This window comes from Bidens hawaiensis, unplaced genomic scaffold (assembly GCF_021521415.1).
Source record: "Bidens hawaiensis isolate Kalapana, Puna unplaced genomic scaffold, B.hawaiensis_p1.1 tig00018313_1, whole genome shotgun sequence".
In the NCBI taxonomy this organism is placed as follows: Eukaryota; Viridiplantae; Streptophyta; class Magnoliopsida; order Asterales; family Asteraceae; genus Bidens; species Bidens hawaiensis.
In genome coordinates, this window is record NW_027492768.1 from 347,035 (window position 1) to 369,881 (window position 22,847).

Genomic DNA, 22,847 nt, shown 5'->3' on the forward strand with positions numbered 1-22,847 from the left:
TTTGCAACACCAACCGAAGATGTTGCTCATGCTCGGCCTTGGTTTTAGAATACACCAGAACATCATCGATGAACACGATCACGAATTTATCCAAGAAAGGCCTACATACCCGATTCATTAGATCCATGAAAACGGCGGGTGCGTTGGTTAAACCGAAGGGCATGACCAAGAATTCAAAATGACCGTAGCGGGTTCGAAAGGCAGTCTTGGGAACGTCCTCTTCGCGGATACGCAACTGGTGATAGCCAGAACGGAGATCGATCTTGGAGAAACAAGAGGCACCTTGGAGTTGATCAAAGAGGTCGTCAATACGCGGTAAGGGATACCGGTTCTTAATGGTGAGCTTGTTCAGCTCGCGGTAATCAATACACATGCGAAACGTACCATCTTTCTTTTTAACGAACAACACCGGAGCACCCCAGGGCGAAGAGCTAGGGCGAATGAATCCTTTAGCGGTCAACTCTTGGAGTTGACTTGCCAATTCTTGCATTTCAGCGGGCGCAAGACGATAAGGAGATTTGGCTACGGGGAAAGCACCAGGGACCAGATCAATACGAAACTCGACTTCCCGAGCAGGAGGTAGACCAGAAAGATCATCGGGAAAGACTTCAGGGAAGTCACGCACGATAGGGATTTCGCGAAGTTTCTTCTTTCCTTCATCGGGTTTGACCACATGGGCTAAGAATGCAACACATTTCTTCCGCAAAAGTCTTCGGGCTTCAGTGCATGACATTAGTTTAAGACCGTTAGATGGTTTCTCGCCGTAGATATGCAGATCACCATTTTCTCGAGGAATGCGAATCATCTTTTTGGCGCAAATAACTTCGGCGCGATTTTGCGAGAGCCAGTCCATACCGATAATAACATCAAAGCTTCCAAGCGGCATAGGAATGAGGTCGATTAGAAAATCATTTTCGTTAAGGTTAAGCGTGCAATCTTTGATTACGGAGTTTATTAAAATAGTTTCACCATTAGCCAATTCAACTGAAAAGTTTTCGCTTAAGTTTATGCGCGGTCGCGCAAGTTTCTGCTCAAATGCGCGAGAAATAAAACTTCTATCGGCGCCAGTATCAAAAAGTATGGATGCATATTGTCCGTTAAGTAAAAATGTACCATTAACCACGTCATTATTCGCTTGCGCTTGGTGCGCGGTTATATTAAAAGCTCGTCCGCGCGTCACTTGGTTCGAAATTTGGTTAACTGGGTTCGCTTGCGTAATCTGAACTTGCAGTCTCGGGCACGCGTTCCGGAAATGACTGGGATCACCGCAGTTATAGCACGACCTGGGTCGTGGATTAGGGTATGTTGGTTGTGGGTTCTGCAGATGGTGAAATATATGACAAGGAACTTATTTTGGATGCTAATATGCTATTTTCATTAAACTACACCTTCAAGAAGATGGTGAAATATATGACAAGGAAGTATGTGAGGCCAAAAAAATAAGATGAACACGGGAGAACTATCGTTTATGATTTCTCTTTTGTTTACACTTGCACAGTTTTCTTGTTTTTGTGCTCAATTGGGAGCACGGGTTGAACTATGAGCTATGATCTATTAGGCTTGATCACAATCTGATTACACCCTTGTTGAACACCAGTTATACACATGATGCGCGCAGATATTGTTATCTATTTATATGTATTAAACTTGATTTCTCACCGACACGCAAGTGTTGACGTTTTATTTTAACACATGTTCAGGTTTGCTGTAGCTGTTTCTGGAAGCTTGAGGACACATAGGATGTTTTCTTTTCTTTTGGACCTAGTTTAAAATGTAACAAGACAAGTTTATGTTATTTGAATATTTTGAGTTATGATATGATTAATTTTATGTTACTTCGTGAAATTGTGTTGCGCGTGCGCGGTAAATGTATTTATTAAATATTGACACCCAAATAGTGTCACGAGTAATGAAACAATACGTGGCGCCCCGATGTATAATCCGCCATCGGTCGGGGTGTTACATTAAACGTACAATAATTGCTTAGTGTACATTAGGAACGCGAAATACGTTCAGTGTTAAAAAACCAAAAGCGTTCAAGCCAAGTTCCCAACCCTAAAACGATTAAGGTTAAACCTTAAAACATTCAAGCTTAAAACCTAAAACGTTCATGCAGAAAACCTAAAACGTTCAGACTTAAATCCTGATACATTCATGGTTAAAAACCATCACTCAAAACTATTGATGATTAATTGAATCAATTTCAAGGTTAATTGATCAATTAGGTTCAACAATTTCAATTTCAATTAGTCAATTTGATCAATTGGCCTGTGAACAACGATTGATGGTCGTGACGGAAGAAGATGGTGTTCACGACATAGATGATGGTCGCGACGGTGGACGGAATCGTTGGACGGTGATGGATTGTTGAATGGTGATGGTGAAGGAGGACGGAATCTATGGGAGCAGAGGTGGACGAAGACCGGCTCGCGTAGTTGTGATTTAGGGTTAGCGTGGTTATTGAAAATCGACGTTCTGGAGTGTCGTGTCATATCATACGATAAAGGATTAATGTATCGGATCCTTTATCTATGTATATGTATGTGTGTGTATCTATATATATATTTTGTGCCTGAAAAATTATATGCCTTAGCTGGTCATCTAGGTTGCCTAACCCACCAGCCAGCCCTGAAAATCCCCCTACTTAGATCTAATGTAGTTTAGAAGAGACCCATTTCAGCTTATGAAACAACTTTAATCATAATATGTAACTTATAGTTGTTTAAAATATATACAATGAACAATAAATTTTGCTTTATTCAATTCATTTAATGAAAAGAATAGAAGGAACAAGTGGTGAGGTGGTCACCCTAAAATTTGGAATTTTTTTTGATGAAAAAGAAGTTGGGGGTCCAAATTACATGAAGAATACAAAAGCAAGCAAGTACAACCCTTTTAAGTTTTAGCTCTCATATCCACATCAAATAGGCTGGTGACCCTCCCCACACATGGACCATGACCCCTTCATTTGCAAAAGGCCTGAGAATGGGACCCTTGGTCATTTCGGGTTGAGTTGATATCAAGTTGGGTCAAATATTGTATAGGGATTTATTAGGGGTGCATTTATATTTATGGAGAAAAGATATACAAATTAACAAGAAATATACTCAAAGTATGCGAGCCGAGATGCAACACCGTCTCTGAGAATACTAAAAAGAAAAAATAATTTACAGGGCATAGGACATGTAAAAGAGCATGCCCAAGAATACAAATAAAATCTTCATGGCTTTTGCGAGTGTCGGTCTCTGGCCTGGTAGTTCTGTAAGTATACAACGTATGTAAGTAGTAGATGGCCATTTTTTTTCTTTTTTACTTTGTTAAATGTTAATGGGTATTGGGCCTAAATAATTTAACGAGCTTAATTTAATTAAAGACTCAAAAGTCTGTTTAAATTTTAAAAGAGACTAAAAAATTGATTCTTGAAGGCCTCGGCCCCCACGGGAGACCGAGGTCACCGAGCCTTTGGCGATCGTCGGTTGCCCTCCTTGCCCTCTCCATGGGCCGGCCCTGTTGAGATGAAGCCCAGTGGTTTGGGCTGGTAAGCCGATTCGGGTTCAAGGTACCCGAGATGAAGTTGAGCTCCACCCCCCGAATACCCTATGCTATGATGTTTTATATTTCGGTTTTCACCTGAACCAAATAACCGGGATTCACTCGAAGAGGCAGATGGTTGGACCTTAGTATGTAACATTTGTTTTAAATTTTTGTTTAAAAGTAATGGGAAGCTGTTTCCGTATAAAGTTTAAAAACTACAATTGTATTTTAGGAGATGCGTGGAGAATTGATGCATAAAATGCAATCAACTTTATGTTGATATATTTGTTAAATATTCATAAAACTTCTGGCCACGGTCACTATCTTAAGTCCAGTGAATCAACCATCATCCAAATATTATCTTATTTATGTATTTTTTTAATTATTTATGCATATTTTTTTTATTAAGAATCAAAGGTATGAAAATTTATAATATTAACAAAACATTTAAGGGAAGTGTCTATTTGTTGATGGGCATAATTGAAAACGACATAAAATTAATATATGTTGCCCTAATCTTATCTTTTTGGCCTCACATACTTCCTTGTCATATATTTCACCATCTTCTTGAAGGTGTAGTTTAATGAAAATAGCATATTAGCATCCAAAATAAGTTCTTTTTATTTTTTCCGTGTTAGGTCTTTCGATTTATTACTGAGTACAAATTTTGTATGAATAGTACACTTATAAGATGATATGTATTTTGAAAATACTTTGTATTCTCGTTTATAATTAGAAAGGACGTTTAAGCCTTCCGACACCCAAAACGGACGTAAATATTGAGGCTTTTTTTTGTCAACAAGAAAAAAAAATGATTTTGATTTCGAGTCTATTATTCCTATATCATCCATCAATGTGTATTTATAAATATAGATCACAAACCTTATTGCTAGAAATCTCAAAGCCCAATAAATCGGCTACAAAATAATTATTTCACTCTCGCTTAATAGAGCCACGCTAATAATTAGTTATATGATTATGATAAAAAAAAGTTGATAATATTTTATGTTGATAAGTCATATAAACAAGCAAAAACGAACACAAATAATTAAATGATTGCACTTCATTGTTTGTATCCAAGCATTAAAAGAACGTACATGTCCGTGTTCGTTTTGTTAATATTATAAACAAACATATATTAAAGAACATAAACAAGCATGTACTATAGGAATGAACTTAAAAGACTTAAAGCAGATAAAACGAACAAAAAGGAGTTGACATAAACATCAAACGAACCTAAATAACATAAACGAAGAAAGCGCGTGTATCTGTTTGTTTGTGAGCCAACTAACATATGCTTAGTCATAAAACTTTATCGAGCTTATACACTCCTGAAATTTTATCCAATTGAGCATAGATTAACTAACAAACATCCACAAACATAAATCAACGAGCAAGATACCGATTAACAATAACAAACTTTCTATCAAACAGTTCACAAACCGTTTACGAGACGTTTGTAATAAGCCATTAGTTCATAATTACAAGTTGAAATATGTTCTAACTTCTTTAAATTTGAATTGAGTGAATTATTTTTTATTCAAGAAACACAAAATAAATATTCTTTCAAGGCATATTCTAATCATCCAGAAAATGATAGATTTATTCTTCAACTGAATTATATGCATTGACTTATACGGCTAAGTAAGCATTATGATATTCTTCTCCAAAAGAATCAAAATAATAAAACCAAAAACCAGATAAACTTAAACCAACTATACCCTTCTTAATATATAGAATGTAAACCTAAAATGACGTTTTCAGGTTCACGAAAACCTGTTTCCGAAATCCAAACCAGTTGGAAATCAAAACAGCCAAGAAAAAAATTGTTTTCGTTTCCTTAGACCGAATCTTAAAATACAATAAAATTAATAACTTGATCAATCAAAAACAAAAGCCGGAAAACAGTTACATAACTAATGACTACTGTTTGAACCGGTATCATTAACTGCAGATACATAAAATAAGTACTTAACAAATAAGATGATGAAAACAAGCAGCAAAACACACTTACACAACATTTTTTTAAGCATTTTGACTTTTTTTTTTAAATTCTAATAGGTGTTTTAACATAATCATATATAATGGATCCTAAGGTTGTGATGCGATTTCTTATCAGGCCTTTGAATAAGTTATATTTCTTGATTAATTTCCTTATCTTGAGAATGTTACTAGCAAAATGGGCTGAAAATGTAAGCCGAAAGCCCATCTTGGGTCCGGCCTTGAGGTCACGGCTTGTGGACCTTGAAGCCGAAGACCCTAGGAATGTAATCTTGTGATGGCTTTTGCGGTTTGAGGTGTCCGTAGGTCATCAAGAACAAGTGAGGAAACGTTGACCCGAAATAGGCTCCATCAAGGTCTAGATACTGTTAAAGAAATGTTGCGGAGTCCACATACAGAAAACTATATAAAAAGATGAGCTTTGTATTTCAAGAAAGATGCTCACTTCAGATTTTTGAAGTTATTTTCAAATTCAACAAAAAATAAAATAAAAATCTTGATTTTAAAGAATCAATCTATTATAAATTTTAATGTTTGCTCCAAAAAATGTAAAGAACTTACCACCTAAAAATACAGAATCAAGAAATGATCTTTCTGTTTAAGAAAGATGCCCACTTCAGATTTTGGAAGTTATTTTCATTTCATTATAAATAATTAAAAAATCTTGATTTTAAAGCTCCAATCTTTTTGAATTTTAATATTTTTCTCCAAAGAAAAAGTAAATAACTTACCTTAATAATAAAGAAATGACCCTCTGTTTCAAGAAAGATGCCCACTTCAGATTTTGGAAATTATTTTCATTTCAATATAAATAATAAAAAAAAATCTTAGTTTCAAAGCTCCAATCTTTCAAATTTTGATAAATTTCTCCCAAAAAAGCCCAAAAGTCAAATATAGAACAAAAAGGATACTGTCTTGAAACCTTGATTGAGGAGTATAGATGTCTTCGCATTTTGGACAGAAAATTTTTACATTGCTTTGTCGGGACACGTCTGATTGACCAACAGGAAGACAGGGATGACCACAACAGTAAACCCTTGGGCATCTGCCAAATTCTGCATTCTTGTATTTATCGAGCTGTTGAAAAGGATGATTTGCTCCAATTGTTAATTTTTAGAAAAGTATTAAATAGCTGATTCGAGATTGAAGAATGGCTTCTTACCATGGCATTCAATCCTTTGGTTGTTAAGATATATCGTACGTGAATAAGGCCGTAAAGCATCTCGGCTGCTGATTCAATTATTTCATTTTGTTCTTCTGAAAACATATCACCTGTGTGTATTAAACCAAGTCAAGTTGCACATTTACTCTTGACTTAGTATATTACATTGCATGAAAACACGATAAAGATAGGATCCAAACAATTGAAGAGAATCGTATTTTGTAGGCAGTAGGCAGCACTAAAACATCATATTCGCGTACTTTGATTCAAAAAATAATATCCCATTCACACCCACTTACTAACCTAAATTACAAAGATCCATTTATACCCTTCACAAATAGACCTATAAACTTCATAATCAAACGCTGAGTTTTTGACATGTGAGTACCCTATATACAAGATTATATCCTAGCTATATACTTTGCAATATCATCTCTATGTCTCAAGTCTCAACATATATGTTGTTTAATGAAAATCGTTGCTTTTATTATTAGTCTAAAATGAAATAGTTGGACTTGATGCATACTTTAGTTAAGAGCGTTTGACTAATAAACGCACACAATAGAACAAAAATTGAGAAAAGATAAAAAATTTCAACCTCATTAATATTTTTTATTAATAGTTGCAATTAGTTTGTTCTAGAACATTAATAACAGAAATGCTGCGATCTCTATGGAAAATCCCATAAATCAAAAACCACAGTTTGCGCATCGGCTTAACTTTACCTTTACGCAATTCAACCAATTAAATAGATTACTTAAATGTGGTCTAGTCACAAGTGCATGCTTGTGTATTGTTTATCTTCTCTTAAATTAATTAGATTGTTTTCCAAAGTTCTTCGGTGTTGATATCTCCTTAACAAATTTGTAGTATTAAATATCTTGCCTAGTTCGCTTATTTATTTATTTCAAAGTCCCGTCTGTTCTTTATACATACCAAAAGGTGAAAAGTTTAGCCCTTAGTAAGCAAGTGAGAAGAATCACCTAAATGAACTTAAGTATCATAAAGATTAAAGACACATGCAATTATAGAGGTGCACAAACCAGTTGTTTGGGTTGAAACCGGTTCGGTTTGGTCAACAAAAGTCAAAACCGGTTTATGGTCGGTTTCGGTGAAGAAAATTGCAAACCAGTTCCAAAGTCCAAACCTACGGTTTCAATCGATTTCAAACCGGTTTCTACATAATCGGTTTCAAATCAGTTCGGTTTCAGTTCGATTTTCGGATTGGTTCGGTTACCGGTTCTTTTGCCCATCTCTATGAAATTAAACACGACAAAACAACTACTAGATGCAAAAATGCATACCACAGATGAAAACAAACATGGCATGCATTTGTATAAAGAAATATAAAGACAAGTTTCCACCTGAATTAAGAGAGAAGCATTACCGTGAGAGGACTCAGCGTCCAGGATCAAATCAAGAGCATAATCATAATACGGAACTTGGCTGTTCAAACCACAGAGATTAAAGTCATCTTGTATGTAATTCTCATCAACTTCACAGAAAAACTCATTTCCACGTAGATTGCAAAACCATGATATCCAAGACGTGTCTTCCCCGTCAGACCCACTAACATCCGATTCCTCACTATCAGTTTCAGATTCCTCTACTATGTTCTCCTCCCCTGTAGTTAAAAAAATAAATAAATAATAATGATTTAAGCAAATGGTAAGTGTTATGTTGTGGTCTCCGATCCATCATGGGTCGGGTCCGGTTTAGACGAATAGACAGAATTAGGAGATTAAGCTGTTTGAGTTTTGGCCAAGCCCAAAAGCTCTAATCAGGCCCAGTTTAGTTAAAGGGTTAAACCCTAATTGTCTAGCCTATATATTCTCTCCTGTACTTGTAAGTTGGTATCACTCAATAATAAGAAAACCCCAGTTATCGACAGTGGACGTAGGTCATACACCGTGACCGAACCACTTAAATCCTTGTGTCTCTTTCGTTTATTCTTTCGGTTTTACTATTGTATTCGTGTTTGTGTGTGACTCCGAACCTAACAATTGGCATCAGAGCCTGGTTCTCGATTATACACACAGTTCCGCCGCCGCTGCTCCGCTGCTACAGTACCGCCGCCGCTACAGTACCGCCGCCGCCGCTATAGTACCGCGCCGCCGCTACAGTACCGCCGCCGCTGATTAGGGTTCCGCAGCTGCTGGTTCGTTTTTTCTGATCAGTTTCCAGTCCTTTTATTCCTTGGGTAGTTTGGTTGTTTGCTGTAATCAAAACTCAGTTTGGATAATGGCTGAGGACGGAAAGATCAAGATTGAGAAGTTTGATGGTCAGGATTTTGGATGGTGGAAAATGCAAATTGAGGATTTGCTATGTCAGAAAGATTTAATGGAAGCACTAGAAGAGAGGAAACCGGAAAGTATGAAAGATGATGAGTGGAAGGTACTTGACAGAAAAGCCATAGCTGTTATTAGACTCTCACTAGCTAAGAATGTGGCATTCAATATTGTAAATGAAACTACCACGTATGGTCTTATGAAAGCCTTGTCAAATATGTATGAAAAACCTTCTGCATCAAACAAGGTATTTCTGATTAGACAGCTAGTTAACACCAGAATGAAGGAAGGGGCATCTGTTACCTCTCATGTTAATGACTTCAACACTATTATTTCTCGTTTGTCTTCTGTTGATATCAAGTTTGATAATGAAGTTCAAGCGTTACTCTTGTTATCCTCGTTACCCGAAAGTTGGTCAGGGACTGTTACTGCAGTTAGTAGTTCTTCTGGGAATACTAAGCTTACTTTTGAAGGAGTCCGGGATTTGATTTTAGGGGAGGACATAAGAAGAAGGAATTCTGGTGAGACATCTAGTTCTATATTGAGCACCGAAGGGAGAGGTAGGAGAAGAGAGAAAGGTAATGGCAGGGGTAGGTCAAAGTCTAGAAGAAGAAGTCAGTCAAAGCCCAGAAAAGACATTGAGTGTTGGAATTGCAAAGAAATGGGGCATTTCAGAAACCAATGCCCTAACCCCTCAATTTCAAAAGAAAAGAAAGAATCTAAGAAGGAAGTTAATCTGGCCACCGGTTCAGATGATTCAGAAGGTTCAGAAGAGACTCTTATCTGTTGTGTTGAAGAATCAACAGATTCATGGATTATGGATTCTGGTGCATCTTTTCATGCCACTTATAGCACGAAGAAGATGAAGAATCTCCGAACAGGTAATTTTGGTAAAGTTCGTTTGGCTAATAATCATGCTGTTGATATCACGGGGATGGGGGATATTGAACTAAAAACTTCATTGGGCACCTCATGGACTCTAAAGGATGTTCGGGTCGTTCCTAGCCTTAGAAGAAAGCTAATTTCTGTTGGGCAGTTAGATGACCAAGGATATGATGTTATGTTTGGTGGGGGTAAATGGAAAGTTGTGAAAGGGAATCTTGTGATCGCCAGAGATAAAAAGAAGGGCACCTTATACATGGTTGAAATTCCAGCTGATGGGGTAAATGCAGTGACCAGTGGACCGAGTCAGTCTAGTTTGTGGCACCAACGACTCGGCCACATGAGTGAAAAAGGGATGAAAATGCTCGTTGCTAGAGGAAAAATTCCAGAACTGAAGAAGGTTGAATCTGAATTTTGTGAACCATGTGTTTTCGGTAAAAAGAAGAAAGTATCTTTTGTGAAGACCGGAAAACAACCGAAAGCTCAGAAATTGGAGCTTATTCACTCTGATGTCTATGGACCAACTTCAGTCTCTTCTTTGGGAGGATCGCACTATTATGTCACCTTCATTGATGATTCGACACGCAAGGTATGGGTTTACTTTCTTAAAAATAAATCTGATGTTTTTGATACTTTTAAGAAATGGAAAACTGCTGTTGAATTGGAAACTGATTTGAAGGTGAAATGCTTGAAGTCGGATAACGGTGGTGAATACGTTAGCAAAGAATTCCGTGATTATTGTGAAGAGTACGGTATTCGGATGATCTTTACAGTCCCTGGCACTCCTCAACAAAATGGAGTGGCAGAACGAATGAACAGGACGTTAAATGAAAGGGCAAGAAGTATGAGACTTAATGCCGGGCTTCCAAAGACGTTCTGGGCAGATGCAGTTAACACTGCAGCTTATTTAATTAACCGGGGATTGTCAGTACCGTTGGGTTTCAAGACACCAGAAGAAGAGTGGAAAGGTAAAGCTGCAGATTATAAGCATTTGAAAGTCTTTGGGTGTAGCGCTTATGATCTAGTGAAAAATGACAAGCTTGATGCTAAAGCTAAAAAATATGTTTTCATTGGATATGGGTCAAACGAAATGGGCTACAGGCTTTGGGATTTAGAAAGCAGAAAAGTAGTCAGAAGCAAGCATGCAACTTTTAATGAGGCTGAGTTATACAAAGATAGAAACACTTCAAAATCAAGGGTTCAGAAAGAGCAGGTTGAATATGAAATTGATGCTCAGAAAAAGACAGTTGAGTCAGCTACCGAACCCGAGACAGAAACTGAAGAAACCACAGTTCCTGAATTTGAAGATGATGATATTGGTGGAAATGAAGAGTCAGAGGGAGTCTCTGACAGTGGGAGTTCAGAGTCTGAGGATGAACAGTCTCCACAAGAACCTGACCCGCCTCAGCACTGGGTTAGGAGGTCCACCAGAGTTTCTAAACAGCCGGTACGTTACAAACCTTCAGTTAATTATCTCTTTTTAACTGAAAATGGTGAGCCAGAGAGTTATTATGAAGCACTTAAGTTGAAAGATTCGCTCCAGTGGGAGCATGCTATGAAGGAGGAGATGAACTCTTTTGAGTAAAAACCAGACATGGGTTTTAACCAAGTTTCCACCAGATAAAAGAGTTCTACAGAATAAATGGGTCTATAGAGTCAAGGAAGAACATGATGGGTCTAAACGATACAAAGCTCGTTTAGTGGTCAAGGGTTTCCAGCAAAAGAAGGGAATTGATTATAATGAAATATTCTCTCCAGTTATGAATATGACCACCATCAGATTGATCTTAAGTATTGTTGCTGCAGAAAATTTACATCTAGAGCAATTAGATGTTAAGACAGCATTTTTACATGGTGATCTTGACGAGGAGATCTATATGGCACAACCTGAGGGATTTCAGGTTGCCGGGAAAGAAAAATGGGTCTGCAAATTGAAGAAAAGCTTGTATGGTCTGAAGCAGGCACCTAGGCAATGGTACCTAAAGTTTGATGATTTTATGGTGAGAACTGGGTACAAGAAATGCGAGGCCGACCATTGCTGCTACTTAAAGAAGTTTAAAGGCTCATATATCATTCTACTTCTTTATGTAGATGATATGTTAATTGCAGGATCTGATATGAAGGAGATTCGCAAGTTGAAGAAACAGTTGTCTGATGAATTTGAGATGAAAGATCTTGGTCTAGCCAAACAGATTTTGGGGATGAGTATATCCAGAAAGAAAGATGGCTCCATAACACTATCCCAAGAGAAATACATAGGGAAAGTGTTAGAAAGATTCAGGATGAATGATGAGAAGACTAAACCGAGAAACACACCTCTGGGAAGTCATTTCAAACTTACCAAAGACCAGTCTTCCAGAACAGAGGAAGAAAGAACAGAGATGGCTAAAGTTACGTATGCATCTGCTGTTGGCAGTCTCATGTACGCCATGGTTTGTACACGGCCAGACATTGCTCATGCTGTCGGGGTAGTTAGTCGTTTTATGTCGGATCCGGGAAAGGAACATTGGGAAGCGGTGAAATGGTTACTCAGATACTTAAAGGGTACTTCCAGTTTGGGGTTATGTTTTAAGGGGAAGGATACAATTCTCAGGGGTTATTCAGATGCTGATCTGGGTGGATGTAAGAAGACGTTTAAAAGCACTACTGGTTATGTTTTCACAGTTGGGGGAACAGCAGTATGTTGGATGTCCAGACTTCAGAAAAGTGTTGCTTTATCAACCACTGAGGCAGAATATATGGCAGCAGCCGAAGCAAGTAAAGAATTAGTATGGTTGAGAACTTTTCTTGAAGAGTTGGGAAAGAAAAAGGCAGAGTTCTTATATTGTGACAATGAGAGTGCAGTGAAACTTGCGAAGAATCCAGTCTATCATTCGAAGACTAAGCACATCGGGAGGAGATATCACTTTGTCAGAGATTTGATCAGTGATGGTGTTTTCAGTTTGAAAAATATCTCAGGTGCTAAGAATCCAGCAGATATGTTCACCAAGCCGGTGATGCTGGATAAGCTGAAGCTGTGCAGAGCTTCAGTAGGCCTTCAGGAATAATGTTGAGAAGGCGAAGGGTAACTAGGAGGTGCAAAACCAGATGGGTTTTATTTTACATGTACAAGGCAATGCAGGTGAAGACATTTTACGTCTCCAAATGGGAGCAGGTTGAAATGTTTGACGCATCCAAGTGGTGGTTTAGAGAAGATGTCTCGAAGCCCAAGTGGGAGATTGTTATGTTGTGGTCTCCGATCCATCATGGGTCGGGTCCGGTTTAGACGAATAGACAGAATTAGGAGATTAAGCTGTTTGAGTTTTGGCCAAGCCCAAAAGCTCTAATCAGGCCCAGTTTAGTTAAAGGGTTAAACCCTAATTGTCTAGTCTATATATTCTCTCCTGTACTTGTAAGTTGGTATCACTCAATAATAAGAAAACCCCAGTTATCGACAGTGGACGTAGGTCATACACCGTGACCGAACCACTTAAATCCTTGTGTCTCTTTCGTTTATTCTTTCGGTTTTACTATTGTATTCGTGTTTGTGTGTGACTCCGAACCTAACAGTAAGCGTTATCGATGAAAAAAAATGAAACAGAATATTTTCAACAAAGATTCTCTCCTAACAACTTTTTATCTTATACACCATCGTGTGGCCAAAAATGCAGAAGTATAAATATATATATACACAAGAATACAATCCCATCTCATATCCCAAACAATATTAAACTTTTTTTAAATTAACCGACACCGCATATGCTAACTTCTTCCTGATGTTCTTTTATCTCAATTCACCTGAAGCCCATTTAATTATGTAACTGTTCATCTGTTAACCTAAAAATTTTATGCAATTTCAACTTCTGCTTCATTAGTTAAGAAAACAATCCCACCTCATATCTCGAAACAAGATCAAAACTTTTTTGAAAAATTAACCGATACCGCATGTGCTAGCTTCTTCCTAATGTACTTTTCTCTTCAATTTACCTAGATGATGTGTAACTTATGTAGGCGTTCATCTGTTAACGTAAAAATTTGATACAATTTCAACTTCTACTACATTATTGCTACACAAGCTAAATTAACCTTTATTGTCACCCCTAATCTTGTCCATCCTAAAAAGAAATCTCTATCAGTTTCAAAAAGCATGAATCATGCTACGGATGAGATCGGAACCGTACCAAAAAACAAGTAAAACCGTACAGAATTTTTCAGTTCGGTACCGATAACAATGAAACTGCTGAAACCAAATGGTACCAATGCCGTAAAAAAGAAAAAAAAAAAAAAAAAACCTCACCAGTTTTACCCCTAATTTTGTCCATCCTAAAAAATCTCACCAGTTTCAAAAGCATGAATCAAGCTACGAATGAGATCGGAACCGTTCCAAAAACAAATAAAATGATAACCCACCTATCGTACTGATTTTTTCGTTTCAGCACCAAATGGTACCAGTAACAATGAAACTACCAAAACCAAATGGTACCAATGCTGAAAAAATAAAAATAAAAAAAACAAATACCGGTACAAATTGTGTTCGGTTGATACCTGTTCGGTACTGAATCAGTACAGTACCTAAACAATCTACAAAAACACTTGTAACCTAAAATTCACAAATAAGGGGGTGTTTGGGATTCCTTATTTTACCTCCTTATAACTTATTAATATTATTATAATTAGTAGTAGTTTTTTATATAACTGTTAAACTTTGATTTCCTTTTTTTGCTTCATACACATGTTCTTAGAGCCGAGGGTCTCTCTGGAAGCCACCTCTTTATTCCTTTGGATAGAGGTACGGTGTGCCTACATCCCACCCTCCCCAGACCCTACCTATAGCTTTGCTGTCGGTGGGATTTTACTGGGTATGATTGATTGATTGATTGATTGATAACTTATTTAAGGCATAAGTTATAAATTACAAAGTTGTAACTTATACCTTATACACTCACAAAATATAACTTTCCCAAACACCTTATAACTTATAATAAATTATAAGCTATAAGGAGCGAAAATAATGAATCCCAAACACCCCCTAAAATTTCTTTCTTTTCTTTTAAACAAGTCAGTTTATTTATAATAAAAAGGATCCAATTACAATAGAGAGGCAGGTAAGTGGGCAACAGGCTGTGCCACCAACCTCTTTTGAATGGCAAAACCGAACCTGCTGAAAACAAAGTCATCGTTCTTCGGCATCAATGAGTTACTATGCACAACCCGCTGAACTCTTTTCAGAATCACAGCTAAATTAACCTTTTACGAGGTACCGGGCAACAAGTCAGTTTATTTAATACAATTTTTTCAACTTTTGATTCACAAGTGCTACACACAAGCTAAATTAACCTCTTCTTATTCACACCAAATCTAATCCACCCTAAAATAATAAAAAATCAGTCAAAAGCAAACACGCCCACCAGGTGTTTGATAAAATGCCCACAACAAATTCGTCAAATTTAAACTAACCCAACACAAATTTGGAGATATATACCTTTGGATAGCTTCTTGTTAGGGTAAGAAGACCTAGACAACGAAGAAAGCTTGGAACTTGAAGGCGACAAACGATTATTATTATTATTATTATTATTGGTGCCATCTTTGCCGTTCACAGTGAGTCCTGGTCTGGAGCTTGTGGCCGTTGAAGATCGAGTCTTGGATCCTGATCCACCTCTGTCTCTGTACATGGTGGATTGATTTGGTGTGAAATTGAAACCCTAAGATTAGGGTTTTGTGTCCAAGTGATGATAATAATAATAATAATAATAATAATAATAATAATAAAATGGTTCGGTTAAATTCGTCTTTTTGGGAGTGGAGTGGGAGAAATGGGAGTTGTACTTGTGAGAGAGAGAACGAAGTAATCCTAAATTCGAGAAAAGAATAATCCGAATGTTCCGAGGTTCGAATAAGTTTCGGGTCAACATGAAAAACCCGTAACATGACGTAATTATTTCGTTGGAATTTGAATCTTAATTTCATTTTGGTGTGTTCAGTAATTAAAATTGAAATTCAATTCATTCAAATTCATTTAAATAAATAAATGGATTCCAAATCCTTCCAAAACGTGAAGGATTTTAAGTAAATTCATTGGAATCTTTTCTCGAGTTCTGTTTTTCTTTTCTTTTTTTTTGAACGAGGATAACATTTTTTTTTTGAACGAGGATAACGAATAAAACATTTTAGTTTTTTTAATTTATATTTTGAGTTATGAATTTTATATTATTATTTCATCGTACTCAGTATATCCCACCAATAGCAAAGCTATGGTAGGGTCTGAGGAGAGTAAGATGTAGGCAGCCTTACCTCTACCCCATAGGGATAGAGAGGCTGCTTCCGGTGAGACCCCCGGCTCGATAGTAGTTTTGCATCAAGCCTTGGACATAAGGCACATAGCACTCAATCATCGGGGCACCAGCTGATCGGTGCATGTACCCTTATCTTTCAGCTATCAACGCCACTACATGATGCCTGATTAACCGTCCGTCACTTTTAACGTTATTTTCACGAGATTAGTAAAATAACGTCAAAATTAGTGCAATTTCACTTTTGCCCACCCGAGGGTTCACACATATATACATCATATGTGCGCACCGCAAGCAGGGCTATATATTATTATTTATGAATATTTTTTAAGGGGCTTGTATCATAACAGAAAACTCCTAAAAAAATTTTAAAAAATAATTAGAAATCGTAGCGCAAAAAATATATAAAAATCAAAAATTCTAAAAAAACTAAAATGTTTCCGCTGTTATCCTCGTAAAAAACGATTCTAATTCATTTGTGATGATATATTACATTTCATTTGTCACACGAACACATCAAGAACATGGATTTCAATTTCAATTCCTATTGGAATGTTCAGATTCCAAATCCAATGCAAATTCCAATTCCATTTCATTATGTGAAACGAACGCGCACTTATTATGATTTTTTTATAGCAACATATTAAGCTAATAATATTCAACAATCACCAAAATTCATTGGCTAAATAGCCAAATACAAGTTTTGTAATTTGCAAGAAATTATACAATAATCTAACATTTGTCATATACTCTTAGTCATTCTTTTTATAGTAACATATTAACATAATCATTAACCAAAATCCATGGATTAAATATTTTCACACCCAAAACAATCTCAATCAACCAACCAATTCATTTCACACAAAATCCTCATAACCACCAAACTCCACCATTCTTTGAACCTTCAATCTTCATCTCATCCACCATTATTGACAACCTTCAATCTCCTTTCAACTCTATCATCCAAACCAACTAAAAAAAATGCATGCTACGAACAATATTAATCCAAACTCATATTAATGGCAAAAGGTGGCATAAAAGCAGCCAAGCTCTTCAGGAGCAGCCTCTGCACACTAGCCAACATCCGAACAAAACCATCATACAAAAAATCCGAAGCACGAGCCGAAGAAATCTCCGGTTACCCACGTGTCATCCTCGTTAACCAACCCGCCCTCCCAGAGGATTCGTCGCCTCCGCTTTTCTGTACAAACTATGTTTCCACCACCAAATATACATTGTTTAACTTCCTACCCATTGCATTGTTTGAACAGTTTAACCGTGTTGCGAATTTTTACTTCCTTGTGGCCGCGGGCTTGACGTTTACTGATTATGCCCCGTTCGACTGGCCTAGCCAAGTCGTCCCGTTGGCTTTGGTCGTTGGGTTTAGCCTCACGAAGGAGTTGTATGAAGACCTTCAAAGACATTGGCAGGTAGGGTGTGCATGGTTTGGTTTTGGCTAGACGGAACCATTAAACGAAAATTCGGTTTTAAATTTTTAAAAATTGTTCAGTTATGGTTTTTTACATTTTGGTTTAGGTTCAGTTTCTTTCAGTTTTGCCATGAAAATTTTGGGTAAGTCTAAATAATGAATTTGAACGTAAATCATTTACTTAACTAATTTTATATATTTGGGCTATAATATTTAGTTACATATTTATTAAATTCTTATAAATTACTTGAAATAAAAAATAGAAATCCTAAAATTCAGTTTATTTAGAAAAACATAAAACCAAGACGTCACTTTTGTTTTGGATTGGTTCATTTTTTAGGTTTTGACATTTGAACTTGAATTTTTGGGTCAATAATTTATTATTGACCCAAAAATTCAAGTGGTGCGTTGGTTTTTATTAATCCCAATCATCATTTTTTGGTCGATATCGGTCCAATTAACAAATTAGCTGCTGATGGTCTCATCTTTTAGCGTATTTGTTCCCAACTATCCGCAACAAACATGATCCTAACGTCGTTAGTTGCAGGTCGCCGGAAAAACTTTTTTGGCCGGAAAACTCAAATTTTTTTTCTGAAAAACTCAACATTTTCATCCCAAATATCTTTGTAACCTTTGATCCAACCTTTAGGAGCCTTTTTATAGTAAAAACCTCAATTATTGTGGTCCGAGAAACCCTAGAACCATCGTCGGAATCGGTTGGTGGTGCTCAAGTGGTGGTGGTTGGTTGGTGGTGAGTCAATTGGTGATGGTGGCGGTGTTTTCCAGCAAAAAATGTGACTTTTCTCGCCAAAAGCTTTTTTCCGACGAACTGTAACTAACGACGTTAGTATTCTGTTAGTCGCAGACCGTTGATAACAAATAAGTTAAAAGATTGGATCGTCAGCAGCCAATTCGTTAGTTGGAACCGACAACGACTAAAAGATAGTTGGATTAATAAAAAAACAATATACTATAAATAAATAAAATTGACAGAAATAATGAATTTGGGCGTAAATCATATTATGTTCGGTTTTTGGTATTTAGTTTATGTAAAACCAAAACCAAACCAAACCAAACCATTCCATTCAATTTTTACAAAAACATAAAACCAAACTGTCAGTTTTTGCATGGCAGGACATGACAGCCAACTGCCAGAAAGCTGCGGTTCACAGTCCCAGCGGTGATTTCGAACTAAAACAATGGCGGGAAGTTTGTGTTGGTGATATTGTCAAAGTTAAAAAAGATGAATTCTTCCCTGCTGATTTATTATTACTACAATCAAGCTATGAAGATGGTATATCATATGTTGAAACCATGAATTTAGACGGTGAGACAAATTTAAAAGTTAAAAGAGCTCTTCAAAACCTCAACTTCCCAGTCCCAGTAGATGATGATAAAGCCACACATTTTCGAGATTTTCGGCCCACGATTGGCTGTGAAAGCCCGAACTCGAATCTTTACACATTTACTGGTAATTTGGAGTACGATGGAAGCATTTATCCGCTCGATCCAGCGCAGCTTTTGCTAAGGGATTCAAAGCTTAGAAACACAGAAGATGTTTATGGTGTTGTGGTTTTCACTGGGAATGATACTAAAGTCATGCAAAACACGACACAATCGCCTTCGAAATGAAGTAAAATCGAGCTGCAGATGGATAAGATCATCTACTTGTTGTTCGGGTTGTTGATATTCATATCGATCGTTAGTGCTTCGGGGTTTGCTTATTTTGCTAGGAACTTGGTTCCCTTGTGGTGGTAATTGATCCCGGAGGTGCCCGGGGAAGATTTCGATATAAATAATTTCCTCATTTCGGGTTTGAGACATCTTGTGACCGCGCTTATGTTGTACGGTTACTTGGTCCCTATATCGCTCTATGTTTCGATAGAAGCGGTAAAGATACTTCAAGCAAGGTTTATTAACAATGACTTGCATTTGTATGATGATGTTACTGGAGTTCCCGCGAATGCTAGAACGTCGAATTTAAACGAGCAGTTGGGGCAGGTTGACACCATTCTTTCGGATAAAACCGGGACTTTGACATGTAACCAGATGGATTTCCTTAAGTGCTCGATCGCAGGTAGGGTGTTCTTCGGGTTTCAAAGTTTTAATTTTTAAATCTTGACCCGAAACCCAACCCAAAATCTATCACGGGCTTTTTTGGGTTCAGGTTGGGTTAATCGGGTTTCGATTATCCTGGAAAACAAAAAAAAATTAGAAACTACAATGCTAAAATTAACAGAACATATTCTTTTCACTCGCAACGTAAATAACCAAATAATAAGCCCACATAACCAAATAAAATAATTCAAAAAATCAGGTGGGATTTGGTTGTTTGGTTACGGTTGCTACTAGTCGTAATCAAAAAAGCATTTTTTCAACAATAAATAGTCGATCCATAATAGGTAGAATGATAACAATCGATTAGCGTCAGATTCTGATAATTTTAGTGGCTAAAGCTTAGTCTATTATACCGAAAAATATATTTGGTTTTAAAACTAAAAGTTTGCGGGTTTTTCGGGTTGACCCGAAACCCATAAATCTGACCCAATAACCAACCAAAATTACTTCAGTTCGGGTTTTTTGGGTCAGGCTAGTTCGGGTTTTCTTGGGTCGTGTTTTGAGTTTCGAGTAAAAGTGACAGTCCTAATCGCAGGGTGTCCGTATGGGAAGCGGCTTAGTGAAGTTGAACTTGCAGCTGCTAAACAAATAAATGCACAACTTGAATCAGAAGCAGAGTCCGCAGATGGGAGTTTGAGTGATACTGCATCTTTGGAAGCCATAACTATCACAGATGATGGTAATAGTAATAGTAACAAAAAAGGCGCGATCAAAGGGTTTAGCTTTCAAGACGATCGGTTACAAAAGGGGAACTGGACAAAAGAACCGAACTCGGATGTTATATTATTATTCTTTCGGATACTTGCAGTTTGTCACACTGCAATACCCGAAGTTAGTGAGAAAACCGGGGAGTTGACTTACGAAGCCGAGAGTCCAGACGAAGGGGCTTTTCTCGTTGCAGCTAGGGAATTCGGGTTCCAGTTTATTAAGCGAACGCAAAACAGTGTCGTTGTTCTTGAACGTCTCTCGAAGGATCAAGAACTGGTTGAAAAGGAATACACTATCTTAACTTTGTTGGATTTCACTAGCAAGAGGAAACGAATGTCGGTTATTTTACGCGATGAAACGGGTCAAATTCTTATGTTTTGCAAAGGTGCGGATACGATCATTTTTGATCGGTTAGCGAATGATGGGAAAATGTATTTAGACGCCACGACGAAAAACTTAAACGATTATGGAGAAGCCGGGCTACGTACGCTGGCCCTTGCGTATAAAAAACTTAGCGAAAGCGAGTACTCAGAGTGGCATGAAAAGTTTCATAATGCTCAGATTTCGAGCGGGTCAAATAGGGAAGAACTTATGGAAGACTTCTCTGAAGTAATGGAAAGAGGGTTGACTTTAGTCGGTGCAACCGCGGTAGAGGATAAGTTGCAAAGTGGTGTGCCCGAATGCATAGATAGATTAGCGTTAGCCGGTTTAAAGATTTGGGTTTTAACGGGTGACAAAATGGAAACCGCGATCAACATCGGGTTTTCGTGTAGTTTGCTTAGACAAGGAATGAAGCAAATATGCATAGTGGTAAGTGCAGAGATGTTAGCTGAGGCTGCAAAAGATGTTATAAAAGAAAACATTTTATCACAAATCACGACCGGTTTAGACTCGATAAAAAACAAAAAAGAACCTCATGCAGCGTTCGCTCTGATCATAGACGGTAAGACTTTAACATACGCGTTGGAAGACGACATGAAGTTTAAGTTCTTGAACCTAGCAGTGAACTGTGCCTCGGTCATATGTTGTCGGGTGTCACCGAAACAAAAGGCTTTGGTGGTCCGGTTAGTTAAAGAAGGGACCGGGAGAACAACTTTAGGGATCGGTGACGGTGCAAACGATGTTGGTATGATTAAAGAAGCGGATATTGGGATCGGTATCAGTGGTGTGGAGGGTACGCAAGCGGTCATGGCTAGTGACTTCTCGATCGCGCAGTTTCGGTTTTTGGAAAGATTATTAATTGTACATGGGCATTGGTGTTACAAAAGAATCTCAAAAATGATATGTTACTTCTTCTACAAAAACATCACTTTAGCCCTTACATTATTCTACTTCGAAGCCGAAACGGGGTTTTCGGGTCAAATGCATTACGATGACTGGTACATGTTGCTTTACAACGTGTTCCTCACTTCGTGTCCGGTTCTCGCATTAGGAGTATTGGAAAAAGATATATGTGCAGAGTTTTGCCTGCAGTTTCCTGCATTATACCAGCAAGGCCCGAAAAACTTGTTTTTCGATTGGTATAGAATTATCGGATGGTTAGCAAATGGCGTGTACGCATCTTTCGTGATATATCTCGTGAACCTTCGTATATTCAGCCCCGAATCCTTTCGTAAAGAAGGTCAAACAGCCGATATGTATGTTATTGGGACGGCTATGTTCACGAGCATAATATGGGTGGTTAACGTTCAAATATTTCTCGTCTCACATTACTTGACACGAGTCCAGTTACACACGATATGGGGTAGTATCGTCGTGTGGTATCTAATCGTTTACATATACGGAATGATGCCGGTTCAATGGTCAGCTGGTAACATATATCATCAACTACCCGAAGTTTTGGGACCGGCATATAAATTCTATTTATCAACGATTTTCGTGACGATATTATGCAACATACCGTACTTGATCCACATATCGTATCAGCGATGTTACAATCCGGAGGATCATCATATTCTGCAAGAGATGAAGAATATGAAGAAGGATGTGACAGATAGGAAAATGTGGAAGAGAGAACAGGTTAAGGCGACTCAAGAAACCGAGATAGGTTTATCTGCACGGGTGGATGCGAAGATGAGACTAATGAAAGGGAGAACGACGAGAAAGTATTCATCGCTTGCGTATAACTCTTCGTGAATCATATTCGGATCAGTTTGAGATGTTCTATCTGCTAATAACAAGTTGCAGCCAATGTATATCTAGTATGATATCACAATTCTAGAATCTATGAAATCGAGTTCTACGTTTAGAATGTAAACCTTAACGAAGCCATATTTGTACAGTTCAAATTGATGTATGTAGAACAGTGTATGATTCTAATTTACCAGTGAAATATAGCATTGAATATGTGATTGTGGCTGGAAAAACCTGAATTTGTTCCGATTTCGGTAGCATCTAATGAACATCGTCAAGGCACCGGATCGATAAACATTTTATTATTGCAACAGATAACT

At 37.5% G+C, this 22,847-nt stretch overlaps 1 protein-coding gene and 1 pseudogene across 1 annotated transcript; one reads left to right on the forward strand and one right to left on the reverse strand.

Annotated features, from left to right (window-relative positions):
• Positions 1-5,598: 5,598 nt before the first annotated feature.
• LOC143555786 (putative casein kinase II subunit beta-4) lies at positions 5,599-15,521 on the reverse strand. Its single transcript, XM_077045283.1, has 5 exons — positions 15,329-15,521; positions 8,085-8,321; positions 6,698-6,807; positions 6,447-6,612; positions 5,599-5,893 (listed from the first exon to the last, which is right to left on the reverse strand). Exons 1-5 carry the CDS (start codon positions 15,519-15,521, stop codon positions 5,763-5,765), a joined length of 837 nt encoding a protein of 278 aa, XP_076901398.1. The 3' UTR covers positions 5,599-5,762.
• Positions 15,522-17,158: 1,637 nt separating this feature from the next.
• LOC143555787 (phospholipid-transporting ATPase 6-like) lies at positions 17,159-22,530 on the forward strand (annotated as a pseudogene).
• Positions 22,531-22,847: the final 317 nt, after the last annotated feature.

Coding starts and splice junctions, on each gene's coding strand:
- LOC143555786 (XM_077045283.1), bottom strand. CDS start 15,521: ATGTACAGAGACAGAGGTGGATCAGGATCCAAGACTCGATCTTCAACG. Junction 8,322..15,328: donor TAACAAGAAGCTATCCAAAG/GTATATATCTCC, acceptor TTTTAACTACAG/GGGAGGAGAACATAGTAGAG. Junction 6,613..6,697: donor CCAAAGGATTGAATGCCATG/GTAAGAAGCCAT, acceptor CCTTTTCAACAG/CTCGATAAATACAAGAATGC.